The sequence below is a fragment of the Poecilia reticulata genome, chromosome 12 (assembly GCF_904066995.2).
Source record: "Poecilia reticulata chromosome 12, P_reticulata-male-v2, whole genome shotgun sequence".
Taxonomy (NCBI): Eukaryota; Metazoa; Chordata; class Actinopteri; order Cyprinodontiformes; family Poeciliidae; genus Poecilia; species Poecilia reticulata.
This window is the reverse complement of record NC_088841.1, coordinates 19467395-19483068: the sequence shown is the minus strand read 5'-3', so window position 1 is coordinate 19483068 and position 15674 is coordinate 19467395. Positions and strand designations below refer to the sequence as shown.

The 15674-nt window shown below is 40.6% G+C and overlaps 1 protein-coding gene across 1 annotated transcript in view; it reads right to left on the bottom strand.

Moving 5' to 3' along the window:
- Window positions 1–683: 683 nt before the first annotated feature.
- tnksa (tankyrase, TRF1-interacting ankyrin-related ADP-ribose polymerase a) overlaps window positions 684–15674 on the bottom strand; it is a 77373-nt gene continuing 62382 nt past the window's right edge. The window contains exons 17-29 of the mRNA XM_008423895.3: window positions 15074–15293; window positions 12306–12415; window positions 11185–11373; window positions 10092–10172; window positions 9482–9668; window positions 8984–9063; window positions 8012–8132; window positions 7444–7541; window positions 6797–6871; window positions 6531–6636; window positions 4994–5180; window positions 4730–4886; window positions 684–4389 (exon numbers count right to left, since the gene is read on the bottom strand). Of these exons, the coding sequence (XP_008422117.2) occupies window positions 4303–4389; window positions 4730–4886; window positions 4994–5180; window positions 6531–6636; window positions 6797–6871; window positions 7444–7541; window positions 8012–8132; window positions 8984–9063; window positions 9482–9668; window positions 10092–10172; window positions 11185–11373; window positions 12306–12415; window positions 15074–15293 (1698 nt within the window). The 3' untranslated portion in view covers window positions 684–4302. The remainder of the gene's footprint in view (window positions 4390–4729; window positions 4887–4993; window positions 5181–6530; window positions 6637–6796; window positions 6872–7443; window positions 7542–8011; window positions 8133–8983; window positions 9064–9481; window positions 9669–10091; window positions 10173–11184; window positions 11374–12305; window positions 12416–15073; window positions 15294–15674) is intronic.

Sequence of the window (15674 nt, the reverse complement as noted above, 5' to 3'; positions counted from 1 at the left end):
TTTATCAGTCATGTAAGCATTCAGGCAAACACACGATAACTATACCAGCTGATTTATTCATGCATATTTTCCTTGCTACTTGCATAACTTCCAGTCATTTCATTTTGGATTAAAATTGTGATATTTTAGCAATAAGGTACAGATTTATATCACTTTCCACAACTATTAGAAGTCTTAATTCTGAAATGGATTGATTGATAATAAAATAAATGAAAACAGCAAATGTTAAAAGGAAAACATTTTAACATGAAAAATGATTTCCTTTGAAAAACTGGAAATAGCCATTATTTTTGAGACCTGAATGATTCTGGAGTAAGTGTTAGTTAGCAGCGCCACCCACTGGTAAGACCATGTAACTGTCAGAACTTCGGCCTGTTATAAGATGGCAAAGGAACAAAAACAAAGATTATCCTGATGCTGTTAGGTTAAATGTTGCAACTTGTCTAAAAGTTTTGATCACAATTTAAATTATGTTAAATTCAACGTATTTACATTACAAACATTTTCCTAAAGATTATTTTCAAGACTAAAATCTCTGACTCATCTAATTATATACTCTAACCTGCCACTTTATTAGATACAGCTGTAGTTCCAACAAATGTTTTTCCTTAATTATCAACTGCTTTGTGTAAAAAATAAAATAATAAATAAAAAAGAAGAAGAGAGAAACCTCCACTGTGAAATAAAGTTAAAATTATTTTTTATTAAGGATTTTCTTCTGTACAGGAGTTTTTGTGTTTCACGTTAGATCTGTACAACCATTTGTACAACAGCAGGTCGGACATAACGGACCAGGAAACTCGTTTCATCTGATGCTTTGGGCAGCCAGAAAGTGAACACGGATTTATTTCACAAACACACACACACACACACACACAGTCCCTCCAGTATATACACAAAAACATGGCTGACAGAGACAAAATCAGCAAGACAGACCATTTAGACTGAAGAGGAATTGGGTATAAAAACAATTTTTACAGACAAATCATCCATTAAAAGGCCCATCTGGAGTTTTACCAATTTTAATGAAACAATGCTCAGCTTAATAATGTCATTAAAAATTCTGTATGAACCAAAAATTAATTACATTTTAGACCAACATCATGGTGGTACACAAAAGATTTGTTTACACAGCCTTCTTCTTCTTCTCTTAATGTGAGCAGCGTTCATCAGATGGACATTTCCATGCCAACCTAATTTCATGCTTATCAGTTTTTTCCCATTTTCTCCTGCGGTAATTTATTCTGTCCACAGGTTGATTAACGTTCTGGTATTTTCCGTAATGAATTTAATTTTTATTTTGTCACATCGTCTCACTGCTCACTAGATTTATGTCGTAAAGGAAAACCGTCTGATTTTCCCAAAGAGTTGGAATGCCTAATAACGAAGTGAGAACTTTACTTTCTAAAAAAAAAAATAATAATAGTAAAACATACACACACAAATAGTATAAACATGAATTAAATCCTATTGGAGCAAAGAAACCTTTCAGTAATTATATATATATATATATATATATATATATATATATATATATATATATATATGTGTGTGTGTGTGTGTGTGTGTGCGTGTGTGTGTGTGAAACCAGCAGTCACTTTTCATAATTTAGCAAAACAAACCAGGACCAGCATCATGTTGGAATTCCAGACTTTTTTTATTTAAAAAAAAATTGTGCCAGGCTTTTCATATGAAACCTGGAAAAATATAAACTGAAAGAAGATAAAGGAAGAACAAACACAGGGGGGAGGTAAGGGAGGGCCAAAGGTATAGAAAATAAAATCTGTGTTTTTTCCACAGCTGGAAAATACTGAAGTAAAAGTATGATTTTATTTTCTTTTTCTAAACTGTGCAGGAATAAATATAAGGAATAAACAGTCAGTCTGGTTTAACTCTATAATTACCTTAATGTGGTCCCATCTAATGTAAAGTGTCATTATTAGAAAACAGCCAACGATCAACAGGAGAATATGGTCAGAAAATAAAATGAAGCAGTATGTATTGTCTACACCTGGAATAAAACGCTGGAAAACTCTCTCTGCGTCGGCCTCTGCTTCACGTTATTGAGAACTTGTGGCATAAACAAACACCGGCGATGCGTTCAGTCTGTGATCTGAATGGCTCAGTGAAATACAGCGAGAAAACGTCACTATTTACAACTAACCCACCACCCGACAGCTTTACAGTAATGCCCTCCTGAATTGTACAACCGAAAATAAAAGCGTACCCTTTCGCTCGTTAGCACAAGCAGGCGGTTACACTGTTCGGCCACCGGGGGGCGGCAACAGATAACAGCCAGAGAGGAAAGGGACGAGAAGGCAGCAGGTTCATGTAAACAAACACACCTTTAAACATCTCGGAGACAATACGTGATACAGAATAATAATAATAATAATAATAGTAATAATAATAATACAAAACTAGCTTTACATGTGAATTTAAATGAGTAACTGAGGAGAGGCACCTTTTATCTTCCATCTTTAAATCCGGTACATTCAGTTTCTTCGTCTCGATCTTAAACTTTTTTCTTTTAAAAAGTTAAAATCCATTCAGGAAAGGATTACACTTAATTGAAATGTCACCTCTGGGTTTTGGGTGTTTCTGGCATTTTACAGGAAATTTGAGCATTTGTAGTGATCAAACTTGGAGCTGGTCTACCCCACTACTGCAGTGTAAACACTTACTGGTGGAAGATGCACGTTTAGGACGTTGGAGTGGTTTACACTGAAATGAACTGCGAATGTTAAAGTGACTGCACTGAAAGCTTAAAAAGTGAAGTTTTTTATGTTGTTGTTTTTTTTTTTAAAATCAATCCTTCACAATAATGTCTTTAATTTGTGCCAAATAAACTGTGTGTAGGTGCTTGTGTGCAAATATTAGATATGGTCTGGAAAGGCAGCAGTAAGTGTTTTTTTTTTACGATTCTAAACATTCTTATCAATAAAGTCAGAGCTATTTTAGGTGATTCAAAGAACAGAGAGGAGAGAGTTAACACTCAACACCTCAAAAATATCATATTATCTCAAATTAAGACCAGAAATTGAGCAGAAACACAATAAGAACACACAGTACGCTGCAAAAGTCTTCAAACCAGTCGAACTTTCTGTCCAATGAATTTCAAAAGAGATTTCTGTGACACTCCAACTATGTAATAGCGGACAACAGTTCGGTAGACGGAAAAATAATCGACATTTTCTGTTCTTGAAAATTTCTAAGTTTTAAAGGTTTTCCACAAATAGAAATCTGAAAAGTGTGGCATTCATTTGCATTTAGCCCTCTTTACCCTGATGCTTCAAAATAAAATCATATGAAAGCAACTCTCTTCATGTGGACAGAGCTGTGCACGAAGGCCTTGAATGTTTATTGGGGAACATCAGAGAACAGACAGACCGAGTAACGTTTCCTTCCACTTTAAAATAACGTACTACTTCCTGTTGGTCTATAAAATAAAATCCCAAATAAATGCATTGAGGGTTGTGGTTATAAAGTGAAGTTGCGAAAAAGCTCAATGGCTCTGGATACTTTTGCAAAAGTACTGTGTGTATCGTTATTATTTTTATTATTAGCGTCCATATTTTTGGGTTGAATGTTTTCCGGCTGCTCTGTACAGGAGCCGATTCATCCCAACACTGGCTGCAAAGCGAAGCTGGTCCCTTTAACAGAGTGCAGTGGAACGTCTGCAGCGTTGGATTGTGGTCCGACTGCGTCCCGTTAGCCTTTGGTTTTTTCGCCTCCGGGGTGTAATTTGTCTACAGAGCTCTTGTTATTTCTGTTTAGACTCATTTCACGCGGTCTTCTTCTTGTCTTGTTCAGCCCCACAGGGTGGAAATGTTAGATTAAACGCTCTGAATTTCTTTTCTCTCGGCGTGACTGTTGCTAAATTTCTCATTGTGAATGATTCAAAGCAGCAAAAGAGGGACCGGCTGTCAAAACAAAGCATTAAGATGTGAGGACAGAACGGACGAGCGGCACACAGGCACCAAAACAGCAAACAGTCTGTGGTTTCTGTGACTGAGCCGCAAAACGGCTGAACAACCTGCGTCTCCTCCATATCATCACACTAAATAAGAATGGATTTCTGCCGTCTGCTGACTTTGGACTGAACTTACAGGTTAAGCCCGACTCAGCCTGCTCTTTTAGCATATTTCAGAATCTTTCGAGGGATTATTTCACATCAACCCTCTCGGACTCGGCTCCAGAAACTTCACGTCAGAGGTGTGGACTGCTTTTTTCCCCTCCTTCGCTTATGGTCCGTTTAAGGAAATTGTTCTGGTCATCTTCAGTTCCAGCTGTGTCGGTCCTTTAGGACTTCTGCTCTGCGGTGGCAGCGGGTGCAGCCAGACTCTCTGGCTTCATAATCTGATAGGTGATCAAGTACTCTGGGTAAGCCTGAAGAACACAGAAACCATGAATGTGGATCTGAGCTGCGTTATTTCAGCACAAACCGAAGGGAAAATTAATGAAAACATTTTAAGCACTAAAATGTTTATGTTCAGTTAAAAAAAGCAGATGAAGAATTTGTTCATTTAAATCTTTTAATGCATTACTGATACTACGCAGAAAAGCTTAAACGGTTAAATGAAACGGAATAATTGACTACTAACATAATCGTGAGTTACATTACTAGTACAAACAACATAACAGCTGAAAGTCCAACAAAAAGTATTTAATCTAAATCCCTTTTCAGTTTTGAATAAAAAAAAAAAAACCTGACAGTTTGTGCACTGACCTGCTCCCCTCTGTAGATGACGTACTCTGCGTACGCCAGCCCGTTGACGCTGGGTCGCCCTATGACCGAGTGGTGACCCGGGGGGGCGTGCGCCATCTTCATGGCGCTGAACTGGAGAAACGACTTACCCAGAGTCACCCGGCAGAACAGCATCTGTCTGCAGACGCGTGCAGAAGGAAAATACATATATATATATGTATACAATTCCCCACCCAGCGTGCTTCGGTGTTCAGCTCACTAATTAAGTCCAGAGGAGTGGCTGACCTGTGACACACGTAGCAGGAGCGGTCTTTGTGAGTGGGACACCCCGTCCCTCCACCGATCCCGTAGACGTACTGGTTGCTTTTAGAGGAGTTCTCTGCGAAGTAGATCCCGGCCCCAAACATGCCGCCGATGTAGGCGTGTCGCTCGTCAAAACCCTTGTGGATGATCGCGTTGATGAAGGGGGAACCTGGGGAAGTGAGAAACTCATTGTTGAACCGGTACATGCTCTCGATTTATCTCCTCGTGGACTTTTTTTTTTTTTTAATCTTCCACAGCAAATCTGTTTAAAACTCATTTTCTGCTTTAGTCAGAAGCTTCAACACAAGTTGCTCTGAATGCCTCGGTAAATGACGTGAAGGATCGCCTCTGATTCACGAAGTATGAAAGACGCGGCGCATCAGGCATCAAGAGGCGTTTTTTTCTGGGAAATCTACGATCTGAGAAGGATCTAAGATGACTGGAGCCAGACAGGCCATTTCAGGCATCAGAGAAGCCAGATTATTTCCTGGAATTTTCAGCTCCGCAGCACGCCGCTTTAAAGGAACTGCACTGCGCCGCGGCCCTGAGGGCGCCGTCCCCAGTAAGCCGTGTGGTCCAAACGGGAAGGGCGATAAACGAGATCGGCTCAAGCTTCCAGTCAAGCTGGAAGAAAGAAAACGTCGGAGTACAAAGTTAATCTTCCAGAGCATGAATGGCTGAACCTTGGCCAAGCTGCGTTTTGTATCTGTCAAACAGGAGAAAGTCACTACAAACTCCAGGGAACCTCCAACATGGGTGGGAAAATTCTGCCTCGTTTTGTTGCTTTTTCCCCTCAAATAGTGAGAAGTTTGTAGCTTGCAACAAATTTTGAGGTTGAACTTGTTTTATGGTCGTAGCTTTTTTTTTTTTTTTTTTTTCTCTGGATCAAATCAGAAAAAATAAAAAAATTTAGAACTTTGAGGTGCATAGTAACCATTGCCTACTTTCACTTTACTGTAGAGTAAAAATCACTAGTACAAAAAAAAAAACTGGCCGAAAACTGGCATTGTTAAATTTACTTCACTTAAATATAAACAAATAATTGAGCCACAAGGAAATCCAAACATTTGCACATAACTGTCAATTTCCACCAAACAATTGACAGCTAAAGATCTAAATACGTCTAAATTTATTTACATTTTTTTTATTGGAAAAAAAAAAATCTAGCCATAATATGTTATGTGATAATATTTAAATTTAATTGTTTTTATAAGGCATTTATATATTTTTTATTAATACAAAATGTTACCACATAACTTAAATCGATGCATAAATTGAACAAAAACAAATAAGATTTTTATAAAAGCATAAACGAATAATTATACACAATTTTTTATGTTTCTCAAAATGTTTTATATTGTATTTGCATTTTTTTATGCACTAGTAAAAATAGATTTTAATGATCTAGATAATAAAATGTGTTTATTTCAATCAATAATATAAAAATAGGTATCATTTGGATTTTATTTTATTTTTAATTAAATACATCAACATTATTTTCATCTCATTTTTTCTTTACCATGGAACAGCATTCGCTCATTGTGATGGTTGTGATTCTCATCAGCGATTTCCTTCTGCCGGTGTGCGTATCTCTCACGCAGCTTCTTGTTCACAACCTTCTGAATCTGCAGAGAGGAAGAAAGTCAGCGGGGAAAGTTGGCAGAAGGTTTGTGCAGAAGTTTAAAAATCTGACTAAATCCTAAGCTTTAAACAGTAATCCGGTAAAAAAAAAAAAAAAAGTGATGGCACTCTATGTGCGAGTGTGAGCGCGCTTCCAGTCTGCACCTTAATGATGTTGTACTGGCTGAAGACTCCGCCTGCGTTGCCTCCGTCGCGGTGCTCTCTGATCGTGCTCTGCAGCTGAGGGCGACATCAACAAGCGGCGGCGCATTAAAAACCAAGAACAAAGCACGCGGGAAACGTGCTGCTTATCTGCTATCTCAGCTGCTACAGAATCCATATATTTACTGCGGATGTGGAGCAGTAACTCATTAAACCAAATACCTGGATGGGACTCGAGGGAAATTTAGAGGAATTTCAGCTGCAGAGGTGAAGCCTCAGCAGGAATATGTGCTGCGCACACTTACAAAAGTAAGGAAAGTGAGGATGGAAACGGAGCCGTAATGAGCGAATCACAAACTAGAGTCGAGTCATTTTACGTGGAAAATTACATGTGAAATTCCAGTTAACATCTGTCACTTCTCATTAATTTAGGCCCGTTTACACACACATCTGTTGTCTCCTTCAATCACTTCTTCTCCATTGCCGGAGTAATTCAGTCACTGATACTCTGATCGGCTGCGACGCCGTTTTTTTTGTGTGTGTCTCGTCAACTCGCTCGAGTGTTTTCCGAGGAAAAGCTAAACACATATTCATACCTGAAATCGAAACAGACAGGCGGATGGTGAAGTGAAATGTGAGGATGTGCTTACTTCCTCTTCCACAGATTGGAACTCCTTGTCGTCCGGCGCCAGGTCGATCAGCACCGTGCCCTGGCTGGAGCAGTGGAACGTCAGGTACGGGTTTCCACCTGAACGCACCGTTTACAAAACTCAAGTTAGAACTCAAATGGTGCAAATGGAAAAAAAAAATCTGAGCATAGAATTAGAGAGTACATAAGGATTCTGTTGCACTCTTAAGACTAAAATGCTTCATCTTTTAGCTTAAGACCTAAAAAAGCTAAAGTGAGGGCAAAGTTGTGTGGATTTCTCCACACAACTTTTTTATTTTTCCTTTTTCCCCACACTGAGAATACAATTTGTTGAAAAATGTATTTGACCTTTAAGGCTTCAACACAGAAAACCATAAAAGTGTCTAAAAAACTTTATCAAACATAAACTGACACTTTAAGATTCAGATGATGCTGCAATCTGTCACCGTTCCAACATTTACCAGGAACATGAGCTTATATAAGACGTAATTAAGCAATGTGTGTGTGTGTGTGTGTGTGTGTGTGTGTGTGTGTGTGGTTGCGTGTGTGTGTTGGTGTATTTTCCTGACCCTGCTGGCCGCCCAGCAGCCGCTCGATGCCCTTAATGAGTTTGTGTCTGTGGCCGTAAGCGTTTATGCCGATCTCCTTCAGCTCCTCGTGGCCCATGTCTGCCAGAACATCCAGCGAAATCTGCCCGGAGACAAACGACACGCCTCGTCAGATTTATGCTACCGAGAGAACGCAAACTGGGAAATGGCACACTGTGATGGACCCACCACACCCACGGTGGCTGTACGTTTGACAAACACATGCGCGCGAGTCATTTTAAACCGATCGTAAAGAAGCAGCGCTCATTAATAACGACAGCCAGAGAGATCCGTGACATATCGGAGGAAATAGGGCTGACAAATATTCATGAAAAGGGAAGGAGGGAAGATGAAAAGGTCACCAAACGGTTGGCGGTAATCACAGAACTGATATGCAAATAAATTACGGCGGATTTTTCTCTTCCTGCTCTGCAAATTTGTCCGAGGAGATCAGATGGGAGATACGGCTCCTCGCTGATAACGGGAGTAAATCAGCGCTTCCTGAACGGCGTTCGTGGGGAATCTACTCTGGCACTCGGCCCGGTCTTTTCTTCCTGTGGAAAAACGGTCGTCTTCCTCTCCTCCTGTTCGTTTTTCTCCATCTGTCTCCTTCCCGTCTCTCCTGTCTAGAATTTTCTAATTAGGACTAAAAACAAATTACAGATGAGGCAGATGGGAATGCCACGAGGTTTGCAGATGCGTGCCCACAAAAACAAACCGGAGTAAATAATAAATGCAGAAGACTCATTAAAATGTTTATAGCCCCAGAATAAAAAGTTACAAGATAACCACTGTCTTCAGGTTTGTGGGATTTAAAATGTTTTTTTTTTGTTTAATCCCAGAGGAAAGAGTCAGCCCCTGTAATTAACAACAAATATGAGCAACGTAAAATGGAAGCAAAACAAATGAAGTTGCAGAAGCGAATGAGTTGGATGAGGACGTTTCCCAGGGTACCTGCTCTCTCTGGAAGATGTCCCGGAGGTGTTCCAGTCCCAGACTCTTCAAGAACTGGTTGATGGTCATGTCGAGCAGAGCTGCACAGACAGAGACGTCAGTCGGTTCACCAGAGGCTGCTGCTCATGTGAAAACAGCCGAAAACAGCATTTACACACAACAACAAGGGAGTAGACGACCTGTCCAGCAACTTTACTGGATTTTGACCCAAAAAATAAGCCTGACTCTTTTATATATTTTCAATCTGCAATGATTTACAGATTTACTCCATGTTTAGTTTATTACCGAGTTGATTAAAATAGAAAAAATAAGTCAAAATTAATCATTTCTTAAATTTTTTATATTAAACAGAATTAAGATGATTTTGGCCTTTTGGCAAAAGGTTTGGACGCCGTATGTGTTCCCATTTAGTCCGTTTAATTCTTAAACAAACATCTGTTGGTCAAATAAGTAAAAACAACACAATTGAGACTTTTGAAACTGAAACCGCTGGCGTACATTCACCCTCCTTCCTGTCGGACCCCGAAGCTCCATCGGCGACGCCCGTCGCCCCGGCTGTGGCGATGTCGCCGAGGGGCGCGGTCAGGTTGTCGATGCTGCTCGCCGCCGACAGGCAGGACGGAGACGGAGATGGCGAGATGACCACGCCGCCGGCTGCGCCTGAACTCACCACTCCCGCGGTCACCTGCGTGAGAAAAGTGGGGATTCGGTTGTTTCGTCGAAGCTGGAAGTTGAAACCGCCAGAGAAACTTCGCATGCACCAACTAGTTTGACGCTCCGGCTGCAGTTTGTGCAGCTTTCATGTCCTGCTGCCGAGCTGCCAGTCTGACTGACGGCTCCGCTGCTTTCATCTCTCCCGCTTCTCAGCGTTTCACACGTCCGATTAGTTTTTAGTTTACATCTTTTGCTCCCGACTAAACTGTCTGTAGAGTTCAAGCTCGAGTCTGAAATCCTTTCAGATATTGTGCTGGAGCTGTCTCTTCTTTTGTTTGGTTTTTTCGTGCTGCAGCTCAAAGTGCGCCTCCTAAAGATGCCTGCACATGCTGAGATCTAACCGTCTGCTTTGCTTTCAGCAGCCTTCGCTTAAACACCGCTGATGGGAACTCACCACAGTGGCCTGCGGTTTCAAACAGCTCGGCAGGGCGTCTGGTGGCATGGCGTCAATCAGCAGCGCTCTAATGTCATCCGCCTGCAGCGGCAAGAAAGGGAAAGTGTGAGAACTTGGAAACTTATAAAGAGACAGATTCCATCTTTGTTTTTTATGCAAGCCAGATAAACTAGATACAGCTGTTTTAAAAAACCTGAGTTCATGTTTAAACTGTAGGTTTCTATGTATTTTATTGGTGTTTCGTGTCACAGATTAACCCAAAGTAGCTCAGTAGGAAAATTATTCAAATAGGAATCTGATATTTGTATTGGCCCCCATTATTCAGTTAACTCAGTTTGTTAACTGTTAACAAACCTGTATCAATAACCTTCTTTTGCTTCACATCTACATTTTATAGATCTAGCACAGAGGTCAGCAACGTTTTCCATTGAAAAGCCACTTTTGTCCCTGGTGCTACAAAATAAAGCTCGACTAGAGTGGCAAAAATCAGTTTTCTAAATATGGACTACATAAAAAGGCTTTATGAAAAAAAATTAAGCTAAGATTTTAGAACCAAATGCAATCCGCCATTACCAGAATGACAACTATTTTTCTAAATAAATATGGAAAATAAAGAAAGCTAGGTAGCTTAGTTTGGAGCTAGTTACTTTTAAAAGTCTGTTGTTGAACAAGAATTTATGGAAAAACTCCTAAAAATGATGTAAGAGCCACAGCGGAGGCGCCCAAAGAGCCACAAGTTGTCGGCTCCTGGGCCGACTCGTAAAATCCCAATAAAACATATTGCTGTTTGTGGAAAACAAATGCAAAAAAACTAAAAAGTTAAAGGGCTATGCATGTTTTTTTTACGAAGTGCTGTAATTATGGAACACCTCACACCCACGGATGTCAGCAGCAAAAGTTTTCCGTCCGAGACGAGCTGCAGCTCCTCAAATCAAACATGGAGTCAAGGTACGGAGCCTCATTAGTGGAAAAAGTACAATCCTTACTCTGACACACTCTTCTCCTGGTGCTCCGCTGGTAAAAATAGTGAGCTGTAATCACTTGGAGACGGTTACATTTTCATACAGGAGACGTTTGGACGGCCTGTCGTTACCGTGGCGAGGTCCAGCGGCGTCTGTCCCTCCTGGTTCTTCATGGTGGGGTCGGCTCCGTGGGCCAGCAGCAGGGCGCAAAGCTGGGTGCGGCCTTTCTGCGCCGCTTCGTGAAGGGGCGTGAAAGCCCACTTGTCGGTGGCGTTCACACACGTGTTGTACTTGATGAGCAGGGCGGCGATGTCCACGTGCTGGACGGAGAAGCGAAGAGGAACGAGGAGAGAGAGGGGAGCGAGACAAATGGAAAAACAAAGAAAGGATCAGAGTCGTCTGGTAACTGTGACGTCTGATGTTATGCCAAACAAAAAAATAACAAAACAAAAAAAATGGTCAGGATTCTAGTTTTACTACGTGGCTTCCCTCTGTTGTTTGTCCTCGATTTCCTTCCTCGGCATCAAACGCACTGTAACGTGTTTGTGAGGAACAGTGGGGGGGGGGGGATGCCCTAGTGGGTTTACGTTTGTGTTCTACAACGCAGAGCTCATAAAGCTTTCATGCAAACATGTGCTTCATAAGTTTTTTAGTAGCGCCGCGCTGACTAAATAGGAGAACTGTTCCGCTCCAAAACCTCGTGGGAATCCAGATGAAGGGGGTGGGGTGGGGAAAAAAAAAAAACAACTAAATCACGGATCTTTTCTAGAGGATCTACACATAATAGCACTGATTCATTCAGGGGGCAATTAAAGAAGAAATAACCAAATTCCTTACTATATTTATCACATTACACCATTTTATGTCAAAGACCAAAAATGTAGTGAATAATTGTGACAAGGAAGAAAACTTACACACCACTTACACACCAAATTTTTGCTTATAATTCAACCTGATGAACATACTTCAATTAAAAACTTTGTTGCTTTTCCAAGGACTCCAGTAAAATAAAGTTGATTTACCCTTAAGGTTTACAGCAGCAAAGCAATTTTTACAACGGATATAGCTAATTTGCTACTAAGTCTTAAATCACAGTTCAAAGTTCATGAAGCTAATTTTCTCCTTAGGGTTTAAGCAGCTCAAAAAGATGCGCTGATTAGCATAGTTTGTAGAATGATCAGGGAGAACGTGTCGGTAACTTTTATCCCCGATCTCACAGAAATGCTACGCGAAGCGTCTCGTTGAGTCTCACCCCGTACGAAGCAGCGTTGTGTAGAGGAATCAACCCTCCTTTGTCCTGAGCGTTCACGTCGGCGCCGTGCTCCAGCAGATACTCGGCCACCTCCAGGTTGTTGTAGCCGGCTGGAAATCAGCAAACAGCAGACAAGAGAGAAGAAGCAACACTGTGACGTTAGAGGTGACGAAGCTGGATCAAATATCCATCTGTGAGAACTGGAAAAAGTAACAGAACATTTAATGTTTGTTTTTTTTCCCTTTACAGGAAAGCGCATCGAGGCAGAAAGTGTGTCTGTGTTTTAAGATCTGCTGAATGTATGAATGATTGATTGCAGAAACTATGGATGCACCAATTGCTGAGATAGAGATTTGGCCCGATTTTCAGCTTGACCAACTAGTGAGTCTGATCTGATGCTCTGCTACGCTGTGGAAGTTTTTCCTGAGCGAAAAAAACAAACAAACTCTAAAAGGTTTGAATGAAGTCGGGGGAAGCATTTCACGTGGATTTTAAAAGTTAAAAACAAACAAAAATAAATAAATCAACATGTTTACATTTATTTATATTCTCCTCAACAATTGACGCTATAATCTCTGTTAGAATTACAGCAATAAAACCCTTAAAATTGCTGATCGGCTCTTTGCATGATTCAGGTGATACTTTGATGATTTTTCTTTTGGCGATGTATTCCAAGTCTTTAAATCTAAAACCTGAATTTGCCAGGGTTACGAATAATTTTGAACAATACTAAGTGCAAGATTATCAAACAGTTAAAATCTCATATGTTGACAGAAAATACAATTTGATGGAAATCTTAGAAATAAAGAGGAAAAAAAGGACCTTAAACACTCCGGGGCGTAAACATTGGAAACGTTTATCTAAGATATAATTTCTTCTCACAAAAAACTCAACCAAGCAATTGAATTAGATGCTCATTTCGAGAAGCTCTATAGAAGTAAAAACAAGAAAAATCATAATAAAAATAAAAATGTGGAAAGAAAAACTACAGTTTAGTTTTCAAAAGTGTTTTTTTTGTTTGTTTTCATGCTGTTCGTCTGTGTTTACATCAAACCTGTTTACAGCACAGATTGTTATGCCAGAGTTTGGCGCTAAAAGCCACTTAATGCTGACAAAAAGAGCAATAAAGCCAGTTAAAGGCCAAACAAACCCTTTCTGATTTTATACGTCTATAATTTCTATTATAGAAACGAAAGCCTTCTCTGGTTTGTACAGACGGATGTTCACTTAGGTATGAATCTCATTAAGCCTCTGCTTGTGCCTGTTGGAGTCTGAGAGGTGTCTCTGGTAGAACAAACAGATTTGTTATCGCTCTAACTGATGACACGATGATTACAGATGCTGAATATATAAATAACAATGAGGCTTGTTGAGCCTCGGGGCCAAAATAACATTATTTCTGGCTGGTGAGACTATTTGAGGTCGCCTCGCCTTATTTGTAAGCACAACAAAAACGTAAATCTTTAAACATTTGGCTAATTGGGGTATGATTTTTAAATAAATACTCACATTTGTAGCTAATATTTGAAATGGAAATTGTACAAGATGCCCTCAAGCAGCTGTGTCCGAATGTTATCAGCAAGCAGGAACTAAAAGGACATCAGCTTTCTGACAAACAGGTAAAGAATCCACTTTTAGCTTCATTTTTATTGCTAGAAAATTTACACAAAAAGACATGAGTGTCAAATCTGGTAAAACTCTGATCTAGATGTAATTACATAACTGAGCCTGCTGGCCGGTAGGACGACTTCATCCTGAAGGCTGCAGTTGCGTGGTTGTGTTTACTTCCTCGCTGTTGGCAAGACGCAGCGCCAGAATACAAAGGGCGGCTTTGACAGACTAACTGGAGGAGACTGAGGGAGCGATTGGCACCAAAAACATACTTACTTTCACTTTCTGACGTGTTAAAGGAAACCCATTCCTGGCTGCAGTCTAAGACGAGGTTACCTACATTTCCATCTACACGCTGCAGCGCTCTCAGTCCTTTTTAGATGCTTCTATTTGGTTGGAAGCTTCACTGGACAAACCAAACACCTTCTGCAGAAATCTTCTACATTCAGACGAAACAGCAAATGAGCTTTTTGGGCTCGGTGATGAAAAGCCTGTTTTTAGGAATCGACGTGAGGATTTTAAATCCAAGACGACGGTTGGTGGCAGCAGAAAGCTATAGAACTATTTTGCTGCCCATAATGATGGAGCATCGCACAAAGTGGAAGAACTAATGTCAAAATCCTTAAAAATACATACTTAAAAGACAAAATAATAACTTTAAAGCAATTTGACTGCATTATTTTTGTATATAAAAAAGGTGTCTACATTAATCATTTATGGAGACGACAGACATTACAAGACGTTGCAGTAATTTTATAATAATATTGTTAGGCTGCCAATGATACACTGCCATAAGTGGACAGTATTGTTGAATTTCAACAACAACATGTTTGAAACTTGGAGATGAACTGGGTGTTCGAACTGGAAAACGATTTCAAACACACCTTGAAGTCATTTTAAATAGAAAAAGCCTGTTAAAAAATCTGAAGTTTATGTAAACTTCTGACTGCAACTGCATGCCTTGTTCAGTATCTTCATATATCATTTATAACCTGATTTTACCGACAAAATGAAATCTGAATATTTCAGTACTTTAACGGGCCTTTCTGAACTATGGTGTATTGGAAACCTTTGTGATGCTCATTCGACTGGAACATTGTATTTTCACCCACTAACGGGGATACGTGTGTGTGGGTGTGTGCTTGAGAACACACTACCTGCCAGGTGCAGCGGCGTCGAGTTGCGTCCCTGCGTGTCCCGACAGTTGATGTTGTCCGGGCTGCACAGCTTCTGCACCCGAGCCAGGCAGCCTTTCTTGGCGGCGTCCAGCAGCGCGGCGTCTCCCCGCAGCAGGTCCTGGATGTCTGTGTCGCCGTCCTTCACCAGGTCCAGGGGCGTGTTCCCGTCTCGGTTCTTTTTGGTGGGATCTGCGCCATGCTAACGGTGGGGAAACGACAGATAAAAAAAAACATTCAGCTAACTAAAGTTGGAAAATGTTCCAAAATGATTCATCGTCAGAAGGAAACACAAAGCCAGTTCAAATGCCAGAGCCCTGATGCCAATAAGAATAAGAGGATGACATTTGATGAGTAAGATGAAGACCTTGGACAGTCCTCAAGGAGTCGGTGAGATGGAGAAACGGTAATACGAGACGCTCAGTGAGGTAGAAACCACAAGGGAAGAAGGCAAACCAGACACTCTCATTGCTCAGCGTCCTTCTGGGTTACAGTTTCTACTTGTCACTTCAATGGACAATTTAAAATGTCCTCATTAGGACTGGATGTTGTGGGACCGCTCCACTGGGTGTCCACCGGTGTC